Source organism: Passer domesticus, chromosome 17 (assembly GCF_036417665.1).
Source record: "Passer domesticus isolate bPasDom1 chromosome 17, bPasDom1.hap1, whole genome shotgun sequence".
Classification (NCBI taxonomy): Eukaryota; Metazoa; Chordata; class Aves; order Passeriformes; family Passeridae; genus Passer; species Passer domesticus.
In genome coordinates, this window is record NC_087490.1 from 4,252,040 (window position 1) to 4,274,427 (window position 22,388).

Sequence of the window (22,388 nt, forward strand, 5' to 3'; positions counted from 1 at the left end):
GAAGGCTGGAGAATCCTATTACGAGGCACACTATTAATTATAAGGAGTCAGCCCAACCTCCTCCAGCTATTTTTTATCCCAGGTCCAAAACCTGATTACTTCCCACCTTCTGCAGACCTTCCCCTTCCAAAAAAAAAAAAAAAAAAAAAAAAAAAAAAAAAAAAACCCCAAAAAAAAACAAAAACAAAAAAAAAACCCAAAAAGGCAAGAAGGTCAGGAAAAGAAAAGAAAAACAGAACCAAACAGCACTGGTGTTTGCCCAACAGCTTTTAAAAAGGAAATTATTCCGATGATTCTGCTCGGGGTGGGGGGAATCAGGGCAGTCAGGAGCTCACCGTGGTGATTCCTCAGCACAGAAGGGGCAGTGCTGGGGCTGGCAGCGCCCTGGCTATGGGGTTTGGGGTGGCAGGGGCCTGGCTGTGGGGTTTGGGGTGACCCAGCAGGGTGGCATGGCCCAGCTGGTGCCCTGTGGTCACTCTGCAGCTGGAGACAGGCAGGAATCCTGAGAGCTGCTGCCTTCCTGGCACCTCTGGGGTGATGGGACCCCGGGTTTGGCTCCTGCACCCCGTGGAGCTGCAGAGCTCCTCTGTGCCAGGGAATTTTCCCTCGGGATCAGCCCTGCTTTGATGGCTGCTCCTGCTGAGTGCCATCCTCCTGCCAGCCTCCAGCCTGGGAGCTGGAGCTTGGAGCACCATCCCCAATCCCTCCCGCAGCCTCTTCTGCCCGGGTCTCACATTTGGGGTGTCCCAGCAGCCTGAAAACAGCCCTCAGCTCTGTCCCTTGAATTTTGAATTATTAATAATAAAATAATAAGAATAATAATAGTATCCAGTGTTCACCCAGTGAGTGACCATTTCACACTCCTCGAAATGCTGCTGTGAGTGGGTTCTTCACCAGCACATCACCCTGTCCTTATGAAAATTCCCCATTGCCTGCTCACACAGACAGCCTGGGAGTGCTGGAGCCCAGGGCAGCAGCCAGATGTGCTCCTGCCTCAGTTTCCCCGTTTGGGAAAAGGGGAGAAGGTGTTTTCCTTGGGGGGTTGAGGGAAGCCCAGGCTCTGTGCTGGCCCAGCTCCTGGCTCGGGGCTCAGCGTGGCTCGTTGGCCACCCCGTTATTAATGCCAGTAATGGTAAAGGAAGGATAAATTCCACCACTTGGCTGAGCAGAGAAAATATGCAGAGATGTGGCTGGCTTTCCATAAATCATCGGTGCTCCGTGCTACAACCGAGCCAGGACTTAAAATTCAGGTCAGGAGAGAGGGACTCTCGTAAGCCAGCAAGGGAAGGTAATTTATTCTGTTTATATCGTTTTACTGCAAGACAAGGAGCGGGGGGGTTGTGGGGGGGGAGTGAAAAACTCTGCCATGATTTTGCATTTTAAATATTAGTTCAGAGCTGCAGCCTGCATGGGACTTTTTATTTTTATATCTCCAGGGATAGAAAGCAGGAGAGAAGGGGAGTGAGGTGGGGTGCTGGGGAGGAGGACCCCCCTTCCTCCTGGCACCATCATGCCCAGGGAAAATGGGACAAAATCTGCTGGTGGCACTGCTGAACCCCCACCTGGGGTGTCCCCCCGAGGCTGCTCTGCCAGCAGGGCTGCAGGTGTCCCTGGGCTGCTCCAGAGGGTCTTGGGTGCCCCCAGGAGAAAGGAACCGTGCTGTCTGCTGTGGGGGAAGGGGCTGAGCTGGGTGCTGTGCCCCTTCCCAGTGCCGGGGGGCTCTGGGGCTGGGGGGAGCCGGGTCGGGGTGCGGGTACAGCGGCGTCACCGAGTGCAGGTGACCCGGGCAGCGGCGGGAGCTGCTCCCCCACGCAGGGCTGGGGGCGGTGGGGGAGCCCGGCCAGCATTTCCCACGGGCTTGTGCTAAAACAAATTAAAATAAAATAAAATGAAAGGGACCAGGTGACCGAACAGTAGGTAACTAAAAGGTTTTTTATTCACATTGAACAACAAGAGCCATTCACACTAACAGCCTCCGCAAGAGGCAGCGGGGACAGGAAACCCACGACGCTTTCAGAAAACAACTTTTTTTCTTTTCCTTTCCATTCTCCTTCCTTTTATTCCCCCCCTCTCTCTATGCTCTCACCCCCCTCCCCGGTGCCATCCCCTCCCTGCCTTCAAAATAGAAAAATTCGGAGCCTCCGATGACTAAAGTACAATAAATAATCAGTAAACACAAAAACATACTTTATTTGTTTCTCCTTTATACAAAATAAAGAAACTAGAAGCAAAAACTATAATACATCCTTAAATTGGCGGAGCCTCTGGGAATCGTTGGGGTGGGACTCGGCGTCGAGGCTCGGGTGAAATTTCTGCTGCTGTGGTTGGCTTGGTTTAGTTCTGGGGCTTATTGTTTGTTTGGGGTTTTATTTTGTTGTCGTTGTGTTTTTGTGGTTTTTTTTTCCTGTTTCTGCCTCTTTCTGGTGTCTGTTCCACCACGTGGGAGCCCAATCTCAGCCAGTCCTGGGGCAGCCCCGGGCCTGGCCCCGCGCAGCCCCCTCCTCCCCACCGCCAAAATCCGGCTCCAAACCCACCTTCTCCTCGGGGGTGCGACGGGAACAATAAAAATGAGGGCAGGGAGGGGCCACGGGGGGGTTATTCCTGCTATTCCCCGTTCCCCCCCTTCCTGTGGCAGGGGGTAATTAAAAAGGACGCTAATTAGCAGGGGCAGCCCTGCCGCAGCCCGCGCCCGGAGCCGCCGGGGCGCTGGGACCCGAGTCCAGGCGAGTTCAGCTTTGGTCCGAGAGGCGCTGGTCCCGACGCCGGCGGGGTCTGCAGGGCTGGGCACCTCTCCTTGCCCCCCCAAAAGTGTCGGGGGGAAGGTGCCGGGCGGGGGGAGGTAGCGGGGTGGCCCCAAGGTCCCCAAGGGGGGTGCGGGGATGGCGAGGGCGGGCGGGTGCCGGGATGCGCTTTGGCATCGGCGGCGGGGCTTTGCCGGGCCGGGAGGGGGACACGCGTGGGCTGGGGGGACCAGGGGGGGTTTCCCCCTGCACACACGCACACGCGTGCCCAGGCCGGGCCTACCACACCGCCGCCTCGCTGAGCTCCGGGTTGGGGTGCGACAGAGCCCCGCTGTAGCCGCTATTGCTGGACATGGAGAAGGGCGGGCTGGGCCCCCCGCTGAAGACCTCCCCCGGGATGGGGTGCAGCGAGCCCGTCATCCCCGGCTCGGGGCTCGGCGTGTCGGGGTGCGAGATCATATCCGTGTACCTTTGGTTTTCTGAGGAGTGGTGTCCGCTTAGGGGGGGCTCCAAGGGTCCCAGGGGTGTGGAGCCGGGTCCTGAGTTCTGAAGGTAGCTGGAGTCGGCCGGGGACTGGGCTTGGGAGGGCGGCCCGTGGGGGAAAAAGTCATAGTTGCCTCCCGGCCCGTAGTAGTCACCTTGGTAATCTGTGGGGAGGGGGGGAAATGGATGGATTTGGTCTCCCGAAATCCCGCTGCGCCCCAAACCAGCCCTGTGCTGTCCCCCCCAAAACGCTCTGCTGGCTCCCAAAGGGGGACCCAAAGGGCGGGTGGGATTTAAATCCAACCTGGGAGGAATGAACCCGTCCTAAGAGCTGCAGTGCCCATCGCCCTGTCTTTGCCCAGCCTGGAGTGAGGGAGGGCAGCGAATCCGGGCTGGGAGAGGTGAGGGGGCTTGGAAAATGAGCTTCGTTTAGTGCTTAATTAACGGGGAAAAAATCCACCACGTGCATATATTTATATATATGCATATAAAAAGGGAATGGGGGAAATACAAATATGTATATAAAAAGGGAATGGGGGAAATACAAATATGTATATAAAAAGGGAATGGGGGGGAAATATATATATGTATATGAAAAGGGGATGGGGAAATATACGTACATATATTTATATATATGTATATAAAAGGGAAAGGGATATAAAAGGAATAGGCAAAAAATAAATATGAAACGGGAAAAAATGTATATAATGGGAAAATATATATGTACATGGGGAAAATTATATATAATAGGAAAAATGCATTTTTTATATATATATATATATATATATATATATATATATATATATATATATATATAATGTGGAATTCATATGTGTGTTTAAGCAACTTGGAATGGATTTAGAAACTAACCGCAGGGCAACAAGGGGTGCCTGGAAAGCCCCTGGTGAGATGGGAGGCTTTGCAAAAGCAGCTTTTGGGGGGCTCTGCGGGGAGCTGGGGGTCAGGGGAGGCTCCCTGCGCCCGTCCCGCCCCGCGGGGGCAGCGGGGCCGCACTGACCTTCCATATGCTGCGGGCCCGGGAGGTAATTGGAACAAATGCGGCCTGAAAGGGGGACAAAAGCCCCGCAGCTGGGGCTTTGTTCGCGGGAGAGGGGCCCCGCAATGCCGGGGGGTGCGTGGAGCTGCTGCGGGCACGCGTGTGCGCACGGGCGGGGAACGGCGCGGGAGGAACAAAGGACGGGAGGGGCGGCGGGGCAGGGACCCTCACCTCCGTAGTACGTGTAGGGCGTGGAGCCGAGCATCTCGGACTCGTCGAGGCGGCCGCCGAGGGGCCGCATCCTGCGGGGGCTGCGGAAGAACGCGTGCCGCCGGGCGCCCAGCGCGCTCAGCTGCTTCATCCGCCGCTCCTTGGACCGACGGTTCTGGAACCACACCTGCGGCCGGGCTGGGGTCAGTGCCCACCGCGGGTGGGCGAGCAGGGACCCCGCTGGCTCAGCGAGATCCCGTCCCCAAAGTCTGAGGGGAAATCTTGCACCCGCTCGGGTTTTCCAATATCTGATTTTTTAATTTTTTTTTTTTTTTTTACCAACACCGACTCCCCTTCCTGCTGCTGCTGCCTCAAAAAGTACACCCCACAAATAACCAGGTTATTTAAAACCCTGCCCCTCCTTTTCCCCCAGCTGCACACCTCCAGCCTCTCTGTCCCTGCAGCTGGAAAACACAGGAAGGGGAAAATTCCCCTATGGATAGGGGAAAGAAGGGAGGAAAGGTGTGAAGGAAAAAGGGGATAGGAGTCGGTCATGGCAGGAGCAGGCAGAAAGCGGGGAGCAGGGGGATGAGCACCTGCGGCAGCAGGCAAGGATTCAGAAGAGCCGGCGGTGAGGATGGGAATAAAAGGGAAAGGGGAGACGTGGCCGCCTCTCCACGGCATTGCTTCTTCCGAACCGCACGCCCCAGCAGCCCGGTGGGGCTCTGGATTATTGTGTGACCCCCCCAGGGATGGGGCAGCTCAGGGGTGCGAGCAGAGCGCTCTCCTGCGGGACTCGTGCCAGGAGCCGGGAATCGCAGCTCCGCTACCGGCAAAGCCGGAGAGTCCTCCCCTATTAATGCCTCTATTAAAGCCCATTAATCCCCACATTTCCGCAGGGATTTTCTTCACGGGGGCAGCGCGGTGAGGAAGAGCCGGCTGCCTGCAGAGCGCGATGGATGCAAGGCTGCAGCATCCCTCTCCCGGCGCGCCGGGGATCCTGCCCGGCCCCGCGCAAAACCTCGAGTTTTGGGGGTGCTTTTCATCCCTTCCCGCGGCTGGGGGATCCCCGCTCGCCCACGAGAGCGTGGGGTGGCTGCAGGGCTGGGCCTGGGGTGGCGCTGCCAGGGGACAAGTGGGGTTTGCCCGTTCCCACTGTCACAGCCTGGAACAGTCCGGGCTCCCAGCGGACTGTCCCCCCTGTCCCCCCCCGGCCGGGCTGGGCTGGGCCGGGCCGGGCTGTCCTACCTGGATGACTCTCATGTTGAGGCCGGTCTCCTGGGCCAGCTGCTCCCGGATGTGCCGGGTGGGTTTGGGGGTGGCGGCGAAGGCAGCTTTGAGGGTCTCCAGCTGCTTGGCTTTAATGGTGGTGCGGGGCCCCCGGCGCTTGGTGCCCGAGTTCTGCTCCTCGTTCTCGTTGTTGGTGGTCTCCTTGTCCGAGGAGGTGGAGTTGTCCGTCTCCTTGGTGTCGTCCTGCATGGGGTCCTGGAGATCCGGGGACAAACTCCTGTCTGTACATGAGGACACTGTAAAGGAGACCCAGAGAGGAAACGGGGGGTGGATGACTTCGGGGAGACATTGACCCCCCTCTCCTCTGTCCTCCCCGGCCCGCCTGCTTTCCCGGAGAGGGGTTGGGGGGTGCTGGGGAGCAGCAGGGGGTGCAGACGGCCTCTGCCCCCCTGGTTCCCCCAAAGCATCGCCCCCCAGCACCACGCGGAGCTGCGGGCACCGCTCCAGCCCTGTGCACGGTGCCGTGCCGGCGGGGGGAGCCGGGGAGGGGGTGACCCCAGCCCCGCCGCTGCCCCCCACGCTCCCCCTCTCCTCCCCGCGCCGGGGAGCGGGATGCGCCACCGGGAGAAACGCCACCGGTCCCTGCCGGGCTCTGGGGAGTGCCTGGCTCACCCCCCCCGCCCCCAGGCACCGTGTTCCCCCCGGGGACCCTGCAGCCAGCACCCCCCCAAGGCCAAGCTCTACTCGCCTCGCTCACAGCAGCGGCCCCACTGACTGGCGTGGCAGGATCCGGCCCCGGGTGCTGGACGGAGAGAGAGCCCGCGGAAGGGGGTGAGCAGGGGCGCCCGGCATGGCTGGGACAGCAGGAGGGGGCCTGGCCCTGCTCTCCTGACGCAGAGACAGCTTCCAAGGAAGTCAAATGGGAGCTTTGCCTCTGGGTGAAAGGAGGCGAAGGATCAGGCCCACGGCGCGGGGGGAGCGGGCACGCTCGCAGGGGGGGCTCTGGGGAGTGGGGGGCTCCCGGGGCAGCCCTTGGGGGGGGTCGCGGCTCCCCCCGCCCCGCAGCCCCGCTGCCGGAGGGGCCGTGCGCGGGGCAGGGGCCGGGCTGGAGCGGGGAGCTCATCCCACGCGTGTCCGCGTCCCGCGGGGGGGTCACGGAGCCTTCCACCCGGATCCGAGCCTTTCGCCCGCATCGCTCCCTCCCCCGACGGATCAGCCGGCTGCGGGGCGCAGCCCCTCACCCCACGAATCCAAACCTCCTGCCCGGCCGGGAGGAGCCGCCACCGGCAGCTCGGGGCTGCCCCTCCTGCCGGGGCCGGTGCCGCTGGCAGGGGTTACCGGGGGTCGGGCCGGCCGCGGGGTGCAGCCCCTCACCCCACAAATCCAAAGCTCCTGCCCGGCCCGGAGGAAGCGCCGGCGGAACGGAGCGGTGGGCGGGCTGAGCCGCTCGTACCTGAGTTGAGGCTGCCTTCCTTCAAACTGGGAGAGTTCAAATAATCCTCTTTGCAAACAAATTTGTTTTCGTCGATGATATAGAGTTCCTCGCCCGTGGAGAGCTGCTTGTTGCAGACCATGCAGGTGAAACAGTTCAGGTGAAAGACTTTATTCCGGGCTTTCCGGACGAGGTCGCTGGGAGAGATCCCTTGGGAGCAGCCGGCGCATTTGGTACCAAACCTCCTGGGAAGGGGGAGAAAGGGAGAGCTGGAGCCGCGGGCAGGCTGGGCTGCGCTGCACCGACCCCCTCCCCAAAGCCCCGCGGGAGCCCCGGTTCTCCAGCGCGTCCCGATGGAGGATTTGGGGAGCAGGCGAGGAGAGGATGAGGAGAGCCTTCATCCCCGCCAGCCCTGGCGCTGCGCTGCGGGCACGGAGCGCGTTTGGGGTGTCCTCGCCCGGGTTTGGCCCCAGAGGAGGGGAGAGCGGCCGGGGGTCCCCTGGCTCTCCGCGGGGCAGGATTTCGTTCCAGCCGGTGCCTCCCGGGGCTCCGGCCTGGAAATCCCCGAAAATGGGGCTGATCACGGCCAGGGAGACGGGAAAAGGGAGCGGCGGGTGCGGGATCAGAACAAGGGGGGCGGAGGAGGGAGCTGCGCCCCCCAAAGCATTCCATGGCCCCCAGCCCCGCAGCCCGTCCCGCTCTCCCGAGGGGGAATTTTTTTCAGGTCGGGAAGAGTGCTTTGTACATCTCCGGTTTTCCTTTCCTTCCCAGAGCGGGTCTGGGTTTAGGTGTGTAGTGGTTTTTTTGTTTGTTTGTTTTTGGTTTTTTGTTTTTTGGTTTTTTTTTTCCACAGGTGATTTTTTTTAAAAATTAGAAATTAAAAAAAAAATTCCAGGGAATCCGAATCGGCTGGGAACAATCTCCCAAAAGGGAAAAAATAAAAAAAAAAAAAAAAGATAAACCAAACAACGAAAACCTGCCACAACCCGCACAAAACAAAACCCAAATCCCCACCAAAAAAAAAAGAGGCAACAACAAGAACAAAACGTAAACACCACAGTAAAATAAAACAAAAACAAAAAAATTTCGACAAAGCCCCCCCAAACAAACCGAACAAACAAAACAAGAAAAAAATAAAATTAAAAAAAATCAAACAAAAATAAAACCAAACCCCTCAACCCCCAAAACAAACAAAAAACCCTCACAGAAACAAAAAATCTGCCCTCAGAACAGGGAGCAGGGGCTGTCCCCCAGGTCCCCGCGGGCTGCCAGGCCCCGGGGCGCCCACGCAGGGTCCCCCCTTGTCCCCTCGGGCCACCAGCCGTGCCCGTGCCGCTGCTGGCCGTGACGTTGATGTAGTGCGAGCATTAGGAGTCATAAGTCACGGCCCCCCTTTGCCCCCCGGCCCCTAATTTCCCCGGTGCCTTATCGCGCTCATTAGGGGCCTTTAAGGTGCGGGGCCCCGGGGGGGGCGGGTTGGGGCTGCGGGGAGCCGGGGGTGCAGGCCGGGCCCCGGGGGGGCCGGGGCTGGCGGGGGGAGGTCGGGGGGAGCTGGGGAGGGGGCACAGCCCCGCCGCCCCCCCCCCGGGACTCCCCGGGGCTCCCCCGGGCCGGGGCTGCTCCCCACGGGGCAGGGAGGCACCGGGGGGACCCCCCTGAGCTCCCCAAAACTCCGGGGGACGCGGCAGCGAGGCCGGGCCCCCCCTCCCTCCGCTCCCCGCTGGCGTGGGGGTGAGGGCTCACCTGAAAAAGTCATTTTTGCAGTAGAGTTTCCCTTCCCTGGAGAAGCATTTCTCGGTCAGGTTGCACTTGCACTCGCAGCACTGGACGCATTTGATGTGCCATGCCCTGTCCAAGACGTTGAGTAGGAAGCGGTCCAAAATCGGCCTCTCGCAGCCCGCACAATGCACCATCATAACCTCCGCCGGGGGATGGAGACGCTCAAAAGGAGAAGCCAGCCCCGCGCCGGCACACGGCGGCGGCAAAAAATGAAAAAAAAAAACCCCAAAAACCAAACAAATAACCCCCCCAAAACAAACAAACAAACAAATTAAAAAAAAAAGCTGGGAAAAATAAGGGAAAAACAAAATAAAATAGAAAAAAAAAGGCAGAAAAAAATCAAATAAAATGAAATTAAATGCGAAGAAATCAAATAAATTAAAACGGAATAAAATAAAGGAGAATAAAAATAAAATAAAAAAAAATAAAAACCCCCAAAATAAAATAAACCCGAAGAAATAAAATTAAAAATCAACAAAATACAGAAGAACGAATAACAAAAAATTCAGGGGCGGGCAGCGGGGCGGCTGTCAAGTTCTTCCCCCTCTTCTCTCCGGAGCCTCGACGACGGCAGGGAAAAAACGACGCCCCCCCCAAGAATAATCCGAACCACCCCCGAGAAACAAGAGCAACAAGGACACGGACCGCCGCCCGGCACGGCGCGGCGGTGCCCGCGGAGCGGCCCGGGAGCCGCCGGAGCTCTGCGGCAGCGGGCGCGGCGGGAGGGGTGCATGAACCCCCCCCTGCAGCCGGCAGCCCCGGTGCCTCGCTGTGCTCCGCCGCCGCCGCGCCGCCACTCTCATGCTGTCCCCATCGCCAGCTTTGTCCCCCGCCTTAGTAATTCGCGCATCCTTATTCAGATTTGGTGACGCCGGGGGCAGCGTCACGCGGGATGCGGCCAATGGCGGGGCGGTAACCATGGCAACCTCTTAATTTATAGCATATCTAAATTGGCTCCAGCCTTGTGCTTGGCACAGAGGGAAAAAAACAACGCGCCTCTATTGTTGAGGGTGGCTTGTACCTGGGCCGCGAAGTGAGTACGCACCTGGCTGGGGGGCCGGGGGGGCAAGGCCGAAAATCCGCCGGCCCGCCGCTTTCCCTTGAATTTTAATTTTAATTTGCGTTCGTTTCTTTGCAAGGGATGCTCGGGGAGGAGTTGGAGGGTCCCGAGTTGCTCAGGGCGAGAGCATCACCTGGTTTCGGGGGGTTTGTTTTGTTTTGCGCAAGGGGAAGAGAGGCTTTTGTCTGGAAGAGCAACAAGTGGGAAAAAGAAGAGGGGGGGGATTGATTTGGGAGGGGGAGGGGGTGGTGGCCGTGGGGAGGAGGCCGGGGGCTCCTTCCCGCAGCGGAGCGGGATGAAAAGTTCCCCCGGAGGTATGCGGCCCCCCCGAACACCCCGGGCTTTGTCCCCCGGGCCCGCCGCCCCCTCGGCCCTTCCCGCTCCCGGCGGGGCCGCGGCGTCCCGGGGGGCGGCCGCTCCCCCTCCCGCTCTGAGATTTCTCTTTAATTCCAGGTGCGGCGGAGCTGAGACCCCGCCGAGGGACGGGGCAGCGCCAGCCCCGGCCTGGCTCGGGGGTTCGGGGGGAAGATGCAGCCTGGGGCCGGGGGCAGCTCTGCCTCCGCTCCCCGGCGGATTCGGGAGGGGACGAGGCAGCCCCGGGGTCCGGGGAGGAGGAGGAGGAGGAAAGCGGCGGGGCAGCTGAAGGCCGAACCTTTCTTCGCATTCCCCGTCGTTTCCTCTAGGCAAAATTCCTGTATTTTTATATTAAAAATATATACTTAAAAAAAAAAAAGTATTTTCCCTAGCTCCGGCCCGAAATAACCCGCGGCTGTGGAGCCTCCTGGTGCTGGGGAATGCTCCTGGTAGTGGCAAAAAAAGCCCCAAAAAACTCCAAACAACAAAAAAACCCCCCCAAAAAACTCCACGTCAAAATCCCAACAAATCCTCCATCAGCGGGAAGCGGAGAAGGTTTTGTGTGCAGGGATGTTTGTGGAAAGAGTGGAATCGAAATAAGAAAATACACAGAGAGAAGAGATTCGAGGAGGAAAAATAAAAGAGAAGGGAAAGGGAAATAAAAAGAGAAAAAACGCAGGGGGAAAAAAAGAGAATATATACAGGGGAAAAAAAGAGATAGAGAAAGGGAAAGGAAAAGAGAGAGGGAGAATGAGGAAAATTAAATTAACGGAAACGAAAAAGGAAGGAACTAAGAAGAGACAGAGGAAAACCACAGAAAACGAAGAAAAAAATCGAAAAAGGCAAAGAAGCAAAGAAAGAAGAAATAAATGAACGAAAGAGAAAAATACACAGAAATAAAGAAGGCAAGGAAGAAGATGGGGAAAAAGAAGGAAAAAGAAGGGAAAAGGAAAAATAAACGGAGGAAAGAAATAAAAATACAGAAAGAACCGCTAGAATAGAAAATAATGGAAACTAAAAGGGAAGGGCGAAGGAAAAGCACGAGAGAGAGGGAGCAAGGAAGAAAAGAAAACAAAGAAAGAAGGAAAACAAGCCAGGGAAGAGAGAAGAAAGGAAATGAAAACTGCAGCGAGTTTGAAAGGGGAGAAACGGGAAGGAAATCGAAGGCACGGGAAGGAGAAGGAGGGACCGGACCCGGGGCCGATCGCGGCCGCGCTCCCGCGGGCTCTGCCCGAGTTTGCGGGATTCTCTGGGGGCTCCTGAGGAATCGGAGAGCCCGGGGGATGTGCGGGGACGTGCGGGGACGTGCGGGATGTGAGGGATGTGCGGGGACGTGCGGGGACGTGCGGGGACGTGCGGGGATGTGCGGGATGTGCAGAGATAAGAGGGATGTGCGGACATGTGCAAGATGTTCGGAGATGTTCGGGGATGTGTGGGCATGTGCAGAGAAAAGCGGGATGTGCAGGGCTGTGCGGGGCTGTGCGGGATGTGCTGGATATGCTGGGATGGCGGGATGTACTGGGATGTGCAGGGATATGCGGGATGTGCGGGATGTTCGGGATGTGCGGGACGTGCGGGATGTGCGGGGATGTGCGGGATGTTCGGGATGTGCGGGACGTGCGGGATGTTCGGGATGTGCGGGATGTGCGGGATGTGCGGGGATGTGCCGGATGCGCGGGGCCCGCTCCCTGCGCGGATTTCGGGCAGGCTGCAGCGCGGGAGCGCGGTCAGGGCACCGGGAGCGGCGGGCAGGCCGCGCTCCGGCTCGGCGGGGGAAAGCCGGGATGCTGAGGGGCTGGAGAGCCGCGGGCACACGGGCAGGGCTGTGCCCTCACACGGCACCGAGCTGAGGCACCGCGGCTGCCGAGCCACGGAGAGCGGCCGTGCCACATCCCGCACCCTATGGATAAACCTGTGGATAAACCTATGGATAAACCTATGGATAAATCTGTGGATAACCTGGGCGGGGTGGACAGCCCGTGCTGCTGCGGGAGCGGCCTCGCACACCCCCCGGGTCCCCTCCCCGCCACCCTCTGCTCCCCTCCACCGAGCCGCGACCCCCAGCTGGGGACCCCCACCCCGTCCCCTGCTCCCCGCGGCCGCCCCCGGTTCCTTTTTTCGTTTGAAAGTCAAGGAATAAATAAATCCAAGGGGAAAGGGAGGAGGGGAAAAGCCACCCCGAGCCCCAAGAAACTCCCCCCAGCCACATTCCCCCACGGTAACAGATGGTAATTCAGGGCCCGTAAGACCGCCTATATGTAACTAATAAACCTTTTGTGTTTTAACAGGGTAATGCGTGGAGAAGCAGCGTCGCTTATACAAGATGTTGATGGAATTTACTATATTATTAAAGGAAAAAAAAAATCCCCTTTCAAGAATAAAGTGTATCAACTTACAACACAACAGACGGCAGAGGGATAAGTGAAACAGACAAAAGACAAACAAGATAATAATCTGTTTCCAATCAGTTAAGCCCTGTAGAATTTGTAATACGCGGTTTGCATATTCCCCCTGTGTTTTGTAATTAATTATCTATCTGTTCGGATGCTCCGTAGATATTACCAACTATTTTTGGGCTTGCAGGCGGCGATGACGCCGGGCGGGGAGCGCGGAGCGGGGCCGGGCCCCGCGGTCCGGCCGGCCCGAGGATGCCGAGGCCGGGCGCGGTGGGAGGCGGCGGCTCCGCGGCGCTCCGCGCTCCTCCGCGGGGCCGCTGCCGGCGGGCGAGGCTGCTCCCCCCGCCCTCCCCTCCTTTCCCCTGGTAAGAGGGGGGACGGGGCAGGTTTTAACATTAAACAAACCCAGCAAGCATCTCCTCGCCGGGCCATAGGCGTTTCTGAGTGACTGCGTTACAAATTGTAAATTTAAATAGCTCACAGGATTCATTACCTCCCGCGTCTGATTTCACCCAGCCGTGAAAAATTGTCCTGGTGTACCACTGAGAAAGGGTTTGCTGCAAAGAGCCACAGTCTAATCACCAGCTTTCTCTCGCCAACAAAAGTGTAATTATTTTGTTTTGGGTGTAAATATAACCCACGGTACAAAAAAAAGAAAAAAAAAGGAAAAAAAAAAAAGAAAAAAAAAGATAAACCTCCAGCAGCGTCTGAATGCATTATAGGGCTGTTTAAAAAGATCCGTCCTAAATTAATACCAAGGTTAAAAGGGGAAGGCAGCTGGGACATGGAAATTTCCGTATTATTGGGGCGGGGGGGACACGAGGTGAGTGTGAGTGTGAGTGTGAGTGCGGGCGTGCACGGCCGGATGAACAATGCGGCCCCCCCGGCCCGCACGGAGCCCCCCGCAGCCCCCACCCCAAAAGGGGCCCCCGGAGCTCCGGGCACAGGGGGTGCCCCCGCTCCCCGCTCCCCACGGGCGCTGCTGGAGCCGCCGGGGGTGCGAAAAGAAAACAAACAAACCGAGCCCTCCAGCCGCTCCGCAAACACAAACGGACAGCCGGGGGGGTTTAATTCGGGATTTACCCTTTTTACTTCATTTTAACGAATTTTTGGTTCCTTCCCTCCGAGCTCCGGCACGGGGTTTCGGTGGAAGAAAAGGCACAGAACGAGCGGCGGTGCGGGCGGCAGGGAGAAGCCCCGGGAGAGGCGGAGCGGCCGCGGGACCGCGCTCTGTTGGGGCGATTTAACGGGAAAAAAGCGAAACAAAACCACAGCACAAAAAAAAAAAGGAAAAAAAAAAAAAAGAGGAAAATAAATTCCGAACCGAAGTGAAGACACAAAAATCTCGAGCGGGGGCAGAGGAGGGGCGCCGCCGGCGGTCGCGGAGCTGGCAGAGCCGTCGGTGCGGGCTCGGAGCGCCCCGACACCCGCGGGACCCCCTCCCGGCTCTGGGGGCAGCCAGCGCCGAGCGAGCTGCCGCTTTTCCCTGCTCCCCTCGACCTTTCCGCACCCCCCATCCTTCTCCACAGCCATTTTAACCAGTCCCTTTTTTTTTTTTTTTTTTTTTTTTCCTGCGGGTTGCGATAATTGGCGAAGCTTTAATTGCACCCCCAGCCCTTCCTGGCTGCAGCACGATCCCGGGACCCCCATTCCCACCTCCCCGACCGCTCCCCGGGGCTAAGCCGGCCTGGCTGGGTCCCGCTGTGCGCGGAGCCGGCCCGGAGCGCCCGTGGCTGCCGAGCCGCGGTGGGCAAAGCCCGACAGAAACCAGCCGGAGACCGGCAACCCCACACCTTCGGAAACTCAGTGACTAGAGGGGACGCGGCAAAGAACTCGCTCCAAATTTCCCCGGGCGATCCCCGGCCCGCTCCAGCCTCCCGTCGGTGCGAGCGCCCCAAGGAGGGGCTGCTCGAGCCGCTCCCCCCGCCGCCTCCCCGCTAATGAGCGTGTGTGTTGACACGGCGAGGCGATGCCCCCGTTTGCTTTTGTTTGGGAGGTGTGAAAGAGGCAATCTGCATGAGAAAAGCCGGCGGCAACCGCGGAGCTCCGCGCGGCAGCGGCGGGACGGAGCGAGCCGGTGCGTGGGGAGCGGCCCCGGCGGGGCAGCAGCCCCGGGCGGGGGTCGGGGGGCGCCCGGGGGGAGCGCTGCGGCTGGGCCGAGGCACGGAGGGGAAGGGAGCCCGCCGCGCTGCTCCCGTCGGGGGTCGCGGCTGATCGGGCACAGGCAGGGTGTCACCGCGGGCACCCCGCACACGAACCCCCGGAGCTGCCGGGTGAGCCCCAGAGGCTGCGCCCCTCTCCTGCTCCCTCCCTTGGGCTTGTTCGGGCCGCGGGAGGGGGAGCGCTCGGTGCTCACCGCGGGGACACACGGGGACACAAGGGGACACATGAGGGACACACGGGGGACACACTGGGGATACACACGGGGGATACACAGGGGGGCACAAGGGGGGCTGAGCGCTCCCCGCAGCCACGCAGAGCCCAGGGCGCGGCAAGGGAGGGGGCGCAGCTCCACGGGAGGGGCGCGGGCGCTTTTCAGGGGGACAGCGGAGCAGGGACGCCGCTCCACGTCGCGAGTGGCAGAGGAACCCGCGCCAGGAGGGATGTGAGAGCGGTGCCTTGGGCAGGCTGAGCCCGGGACGCAGAGCCCGGCTGGCATCCGGCCCCGCTGTCCCCGCGGTGTCCCCGCGGTGTCCCCGCTGTCCCCGGAGCTCTCCAGGGTGCTGAACCGCGCGGCCCCGCCGGGCCCGGCCCCGCCTCGTCCTGCGGCCACCGGGCACGGCTGCTCCGCCACCCTGCCCTGGTCTCCATCGCCTTCGTCCCCTCCGCCTCGATCTCCCCGTATTTCCTTTTATTTTATTTTGTTTTCTTTTTTTTTTCTTTTTTTTTTTTTTGGTTGGTTTTCCTTTTTTTCCTTTTTGTTTTCTCTTATTTTTCTTTATTTTTCCTGGTTTTCTGTATTTCTCTGTTTTCCCCTTGTATTTATTTTTGTTGTTGTTGTTATGTTTCTTTTCCCACCTATTTCTCTCACATTTTTCCTGTGTTTTTCTCATTTTTTCCTGTTTCCTTTTGTTTTCCCCTCCGTTTTCCCTAATTTTCTTTTTTTTAAATTTGTCTCCTTTTCTTTTTCCTCCCTCAATTCTTTCTCTTCTCCTCTCTCGATTCTTCCTCCCTTTCTCTCTCCTCCTTTCTCTCTCCCCACACCCTTTGCTGCTCTATTTTTCGTTTCCCCCTCTCATTTCACACACATTCCCTTCCCATCTCTCTGCCCCTCTCTGTTTTTCTCTCACTTCCCGTTTCCCTTCTCCCACAGAAAACCAGAAAGACTGGAAATTTGGGGAACCCCGCCATCGAATTATCAGACGCCCCCCAGTCCTTCATCCCGAGGGGAGGGGGCTGCGCTGCCCAGGACCCCAAGATCCGTTGTGACAGGGGGAATCTCAGCGCTTTTTTTTTTTTTTTTCACTTTAAAACGATCAAAAACGACCCCCAAAAGGCGGGGCCCGCCCCGAGCAGGGGGGGAGCTCCACGGCGAGCCCCGTGTGTCACGGAGAGGCGACGCTCGGGCATTTGTGCAAACCCTTGCACGCCCACACTCGGAGCACAGCGAGCGGGGGCCGCCTGCGGGGTGTCCCCAGCGGGGCTGGCGCTGGGGGTGTCCCCCTGGAGCTCTTTGTCTGCCTCACCCTCTCCCGATCTCCCTTCCCTTCCGCGCATCCCCGCGTTCCTTCACGCGTGTGCGCGGCCCCCGCGCCACCTTCCACACCGCACCGAGCCTTGCACACGCACGCTCCCCCCGCAACTCCCATCGCCGTGGCCCTGCCTTCTCTGACGTACCCGGGCTCGGGGAGCCGAGCCGTGCCTCTGCCCCGTGTTTTGTACCGGGGGTGAGGTGTTTTTATCTCTCCGTGCAGGGCAGAGCACAGAGCCCTTTCTGGGGTGTCCTGGGGCCGGGCGTGGGGCTCGGAGCTCGGCCCGGACCGCTCCAGCAGCCCGGTGAGGAGCCGGGGCAGGGATGGGATCGTTCCTGCATGGCCTCAGGGAGCGGGGAGGCTGCACCGGACCTCCCTAACCTCATCAGCCGCCTAATGAGCTGTGCTGGGTGTGCTCGGACTGTCGCTGTCACCTGGGCCAGGGCCACGCCGCCCCCTCCCTCCTGCATTCCGCCCTCGTCCATCCCCGCTCCCATCTCCTGGCAAGTCCTCACTGGAAATGCACACCTGCCTCCCTCAGTCGCAACCAGGACCACGAAAACAGCTCCACCCGCTCGGATTGAGGGGTATCCCAACGATATTTGGGTATCCTGGGCTTCCCAGGGTGTCTGGGACAGAGGATCCAGAAGCAGGGTACTCCGTGGGGCTGTGCGGGGTTTAAAGGGGATAAAAGGCTCTGGGGACTTGGGAAGCTGTTGGTTTCTTTAATTTTTTTTCTTTTAATATTTCTGATAGGTTTTAATTTATTTTTTTTAATATCAAGAGGGAAAAAAAAAAAAAACCACAAAAAACCCCCAAAACCCCACAAAAACAAAAACCAAAACCCCACAACAAAATAAACCCTCCCCAAAAAACCAGCCGGAGAAGAACACAGATTTAGTTTTCCACTGGAAGTAACTCCTCACAAAGGGAGGTGGGGATGGCCAAGGATCAGCCCTTGGGTGAGTCCCAAGGCAGGGGCAGCCTTAACCCTTGCAGTGCCTGGGTAATGGCAAAATCCCCTTGCCCCAGGCACTGGGGGGGATTGGACAATTTGAATACTGAGCATTCAAAGAGTTGAGGACTTGCTGGGTGCTGTGCTGCTGTCCTGAATTCCCACAAATAAACGGACAGCTTCCCATGAGGGCTCATACCAGCACAAGGGAGTTTGGCAGGGATTTTAGGCCAGGCTGATGCTAATTAAGAGAAGATGAGGGCTCTGTGTGTCTGTATGTGAATGAGAAGGTGTCCCACACGTGCTCTAAACCCTCACAAAGCACCCAAAGCTTCCCCTGACAGCCCAGGGTGCTCCTCTCCACTCGTGGTTTGTGGTGTGGAGGGAGAGGGGCTGGAGGGGGGAGCCTGCTCCTCCTGTGCCCACAGCCCCACAGCAGCACCAAAGAGGCCGTTTTCCCTTTGCAGGCTCTGAACCCGAGGGGTTAAACCCTGCAGAGGCAGGCTCGTGGCTTTGCCTCACAAATTCTTCGTACAACTTCTCCAGACTTCAGCAGGGACAGAGCTGGGAGCAGCCCCCAGCCCTGGCCCTGAGTTTCTCCGTGTTGGTGCACGAGAGGAGAGCAGGGAGAGCAGAAAGCTGCACCTCTGAACCCCTTGGGCACACCTCGTACAGCTCCTCTCTTTGTTCCCCCTCACATCCCCATCCCAAACCCTCTCAAGCCTTTGGCTGGCTGCAAACCTCAGGCACCAATCCTGCAGTGGGCCAGCTACAATTCCTTTATAAATCTCTCTTTTTTTTTCTTTTTATTTTTTTTCCCTACAGACACACGAGGGATAAGCACAATAATTTCCAAGAAGCAAAAGCTTCCCTCTGGAGAAGCCAAGAGGGACCTGCAGCAGAGTCCTGGTACGGTGTGTCAGTGACACTGATTCCATCTGACACCTGGGTGTCTCCAAAGCCATCACATTGTGTGCTGCAAATGTATATTAACATTAGTATGCATTGGCACAATATGGATCCATTATTCCAAATGCTTATGAGAACTAGGTGCTGCCTAGGAGCAGCTGCTGCTTTTTAAGCCTCAGAGCATCAATAGATTCATAGATTTTAGGGCCAGAAGGGACCCCGGCGAGCCTGGAGTCTGACCTCCCACCGAGTGAGAGCTGGGGGTGATTTTTGCATCCTGCCCCACAACTCGTGGGCAGGCAGCAGCCTCCCCCGAGGCTGCCAGCTGAGGGGTGATGTGCCCCTCCGTAAATTTGTTCCCTTGTTTTATCACTCTCCTCGTTAATCCTAAAAGGGCAGATTTTCATTTCAAAGCTCGGCTTGTGTAGGTCCAGCTTTGCACCTCTTGGATTGCCTCCCCTGTGTAAGAAAACCCATTTTGCCTCTTTTGTTGGAGTAGCAGCGATGCTGGAGAAAAGAAAAACAAAATCAATGTCCTGGAATGTCGTCTGGAAAAAGGATTGGTACTTCTTAAGGGTGGAAATGGTACCTGGCAAGTGTTCAAATCTTGGGTGATTCCCTGACTGTAAGCACTTCAGCTTTAGTCTTTGTTTAAAAAAAAAAATAAATCTGCATTTTGTAGAGAGGGTGATGCTGGAGGACTTTGGGTTTATAGTGCTTCCAGAAAATGAAAGAAAAGAGAGAATGAAAATCCACTAAATCAACGAAATAAAAAGAGCTGAAAGTCCTGTATTATGGTCACAACAATTCTTCACATAAACACCTCCTGGGTGACAGCTGAAGATGGGTAATTATCATTCAAACCACCTCTGATCCCCAAATCCCTGGCAACACCTCCCTGAAGAGTGAGCCAGGATCAGATGTTGAATTTGCCCTCCTGCAGGGGTTTGTCCCTTTTTCCCCCCTGTGCCCCTTGTTTTGGGGACAGCAGCTCTGTCCCCCATTGTCTCCCGCCCTGATGCCATCAGACTGGGGGCTTCGAGTGGGTGCCAGCCCCAGAACACAGCGGCTCCCCAGCCCTTCTGGAAGTCACCACGTGCGAGCCTCTACCCAACTTCACACTCAAATTTTAAACAGAAACCATTGAAAGCAGATATTTTCCAGGAGCATCACCCTGTGCCTACTGCTGAACACGTGGGAAGGGAATGATCCGTTGATGGGTTGGGTTGAAAAGCAATATCCAAAAAAATGGGAAATATAGGAATAATTTGGTGATCTCCAGTTTGTCCCTCATGAGCAGGGAGTCACTGAGAGCCATGGGGGAAGAGACAACCCCAGCCCTGGGGTATCAGAAATGCAGAGTGGAGGGACACAGGGATGGGACAATTTCCCTGGGGTGGCACAGGACTGGGGGAGGGTCTCAGGACTGGCGTGGGGCTGAGGAGTGGCCACAAGGGATCTGTCCTGTGCCCTCCCCTGGGGTAACTCCCAGCTCCCTCCCCACGCAGGGCTGCTGGAGGATGGAAATGCCCTTGTGCATTCCCAGGGAAATGTCTTGGAGTTTTTGCCTCTTTTCTGAGGTTATGTGATGTCTCCGGCAGAATTCCCAAACACTCAGTGGGGGAACAAACGGGACCAAACCCCATTTCATGCCTTCAGGTGAAGGTGGCAGAAGCAAGATTTAACACATCTGTGCTTCTTGCAAGCAGTTATCTCCAGAACTCCTCGCTGCAGGGTTGAGAGGAAACTGGGCAAGCTCTTAGGAGAGAAATTCCTGGAGGATGTTGAGAAGGCCGAGCCCCTGAGGAGCTGTGGCGTTGTCTCCTGGGAGCAGCAGGCTGAGGGATGTCCTCTCCTCGCTTGGGATGGGCCGTTGCTCTATCCTGGGGATGGCTGCTGCTCCCCAGCTCGGTGCTTTCTCCCGATCTGAGGAAGGGAGGAGCAGCTGTGCTCCTGGGAAGAGCACACTCCTTCCTTAACTCCTCCTCCCCCACCTGGCATGAGCAGCTTCCTTCTCGGCTGCTCAGCTGAATCCTGGTTTGCCTTTTCTCTTCCACTGCTGGGTTCATGTGGGAGCAGACACATCCCTCACCTCTCCCAGGCTCTGACAATGAGGAGAGGAAATGAAAAAAGATTATTTAGTATATTTTTTTTCCTCTGACGAGACGATTCGTGTAGGAAACACTTTCAAAGAAGAGGGATGAATCATGCAACCACAGAAATTAGAGATGGAAAAGACCTTTTAGGTCAGCCAGTCCATTTTCCTGAGAATGCAGAGAAGCTTCTGAGCACAGTTAGATTTTTTTGAAGGACTTTGTCCAGTCTAAACCAAATTTAGCAAGAAAGCTTCGACTTAAATCCATTCCAAAGCAGCTGTAGCTGGAAGAGGGATGGTCTTCAGCTGAGCGTCATTTCAATGCTCTGAAACTTCCAAGGGAGGTGTGAAGTCTTTCCTGAGGGGCAGCTGCAGAGCTGGGTGCCTGGAGCAGCCAGCAGGTTTTTGGCAGCTCAGCTGGCTGGAAAACAGCCCCTTCCCACCCCTCAGAGGTCATGGGGATGATTCCAGCGGCCTGAGAGCGAGGGAGGGGCAGTGGGAGTGTGGCTGCAGGGGGACGGGCAGAGACCTGCTGGGACCACCACGGGTGGCCACGGGGTGAGCACAGAGTCACAGCATGGGCCAGGCTGGAAGGGACCACAGTCAGCTCACCTGGACCGAGCTCTCTGCTCCAGCAGGGTCAGCACAGGATTGTGCCCAGATGGTTCTGGAATATCCCCAGAGAGGGAGACTCCACAGCCTCCCTGGGCAACCAGTTCCAGTGCTTGGGCACGGGAAAGGAGCTCTTCCTCATGTTCAGGTGGGACTTGCTGGGCATCAGTCCCTGCCTGTCCCTCTTGTCCCCTGGCCTGGCACTTCCAAGAGGAGCCTGGTCGGTGCCCAGCCCTCCCTGCAGGTATTCACCCGCTCCTCCCTCCCTCCCTCGGTGCCCTCTCGGGGTCGGGCTCCGAGCACCGGGCTGCACAATCCATGCCGCGAATGGCAAAGCAGCCATTCCCACCCCAGGCTCTGAATTCAGGATCCCAGGCCACCTTCTGAGCCGCGCAAAACCTCCCTGGAGGTCAAACCACAATTAACTAACAATGCAGCCGGAATTAAAAGGGAGCAGATCCGCTCAGACATTTCATCTCCGACACAGCCCGAGGCCGAGCTCTCCTCCTGCTGCCAGCCTCGGTGGCAGCCATGGGGGACATCTGTGCCCCGGCCCGGGCCACACGGAGCTCCTTCCTTCTTCCAGGGAGGAAAAAGGTGCCAGAGGAGCGGGGAAGGGGAGCTGAAGTCATGGTGATGTTGATGTTCAAAGGGAGCTCCCCAGCTCAGGGGTTTGCTGTTGAATTCAGACTTTTGGCAGCGTGAACTTTCCCTCAGAGACGCTGCAAATCCTTATACTTACCTTTTTTGGGGGTGGTTTTCAAAAGCCACCTTGGCTCTGAGCACGGGATGCAGGCAGGAAGGGCCTTTCTAATTAACCCAGGAGGGAGAGCATCCCTCCTGCCTGCTCTGACCCGGCGCCGCCAGGGAAGGAGCAGGAGTGCCAGAGCTCCCCTCGAAACCGTCCCTTAATCCGCCTCCCCAAAATCCCCGACCCCTGATCCGCACGGAGACAACCATTTTAAAGAGACAGTGTCACCGTGTGCCACCTCCTTCTCATAAGTGGTCACCTGCCAGCTTCGACTGAAGGCGTAATTACCATCCTCGAGGCCTGATCCATCTTATTCCCCTTGAAGTCGATGAGGAAACCTCCCCGACTCTGCTGGAAGCGGTGTTAAGATTCCTTCCCCCCTCCCCATCTCTTTTCCCAGGATTTATCTCCTTGCGAGGCTGCAGGATCTCCCCAGCACCGGGGCCGGGGATGGAAGGAGCTGCAGGGAGGCAGTGCCGCCGGGAGGGAGTGGGTGACAGGGGGAGAGAAAGAAGAGCAAACACAGGTCCATTAATCCGCAGTTAGTCTGCCTTTTTTGTTAGGAAGATGAACTTGATGAGTTAATTAAGCCACAGCCTGTAAAACCAGTTTATTTGCATAGCAAACTCCTGGGCCAGTGTGCTGTGAGCGGGCATAGACGTGCAGACAATTCCGGGGAAATTACAGCCTCA

At 57.6% G+C, this 22,388-nt stretch overlaps 1 protein-coding gene and 1 long non-coding RNA gene across 4 annotated transcripts; both read right to left on the reverse strand.

The window, feature by feature from the left end:
• Positions 1-1,914: 1,914 nt before the first annotated feature.
• On the reverse strand, positions 1,915-9,676 carry LHX5 (LIM homeobox 5). Of its 3 annotated transcripts, none has more exons than XM_064392609.1 (6): positions 8,837-9,676; positions 7,115-7,338; positions 6,410-6,463; positions 5,680-5,957; positions 4,453-4,618; positions 1,915-3,388 (listed from the first exon to the last, which is right to left on the reverse strand). In XM_064392609.1, the coding sequence occupies exons 1-6, from the start codon at positions 9,007-9,009 to the stop codon at positions 3,021-3,023; spliced, it is 1,263 nt and encodes a 420-aa protein (XP_064248679.1). In that variant the 5' UTR covers positions 9,010-9,676; the 3' UTR covers positions 1,915-3,020. The 3 variants fall into 3 exon arrangements, with proteins under 3 accessions (XP_064248679.1, XP_064248678.1, XP_064248680.1); XM_064392608.1 differs by having other exon boundaries at positions 6,410-6,595; XM_064392610.1 differs by lacking the exon at positions 6,410-6,463.
• Positions 9,677-18,902: 9,226 nt separating this feature from the next.
• On the reverse strand, positions 18,903-22,161 carry LOC135282811 (uncharacterized). Its single transcript, XR_010348847.1, has 2 exons — positions 21,688-22,161; positions 18,903-20,342 (listed from the first exon to the last, which is right to left on the reverse strand). It is a non-coding gene; the product is annotated as an uncharacterized LOC135282811 (long non-coding RNA).
• Between the last annotated feature and the right edge of the window lie 227 nt (positions 22,162-22,388).

Bases quoted from the DNA above. Each gene is read 5' to 3' on its own strand.
- LHX5 (XM_064392608.1), bottom strand. From the start codon at position 9,009: ATGATGGTGCATTGTGCGGGCTGCGAGAGGCCGATTTTGGACCGCTTC. The intron at 7,339-8,836 runs GTGAGCCCTCAC...CCCCCTTCCCAG, and splicing joins TGCAAAAATGACTTTTTCAG to GAGGTTTGGTACCAAATGCG. The intron at 6,596-7,114 runs GTACGAGCGGCT...CCTTTCACCCAG, and splicing joins GGAAGGCAGCCTCAACTCAG to AGGCAAAGCTCCCATTTGAC.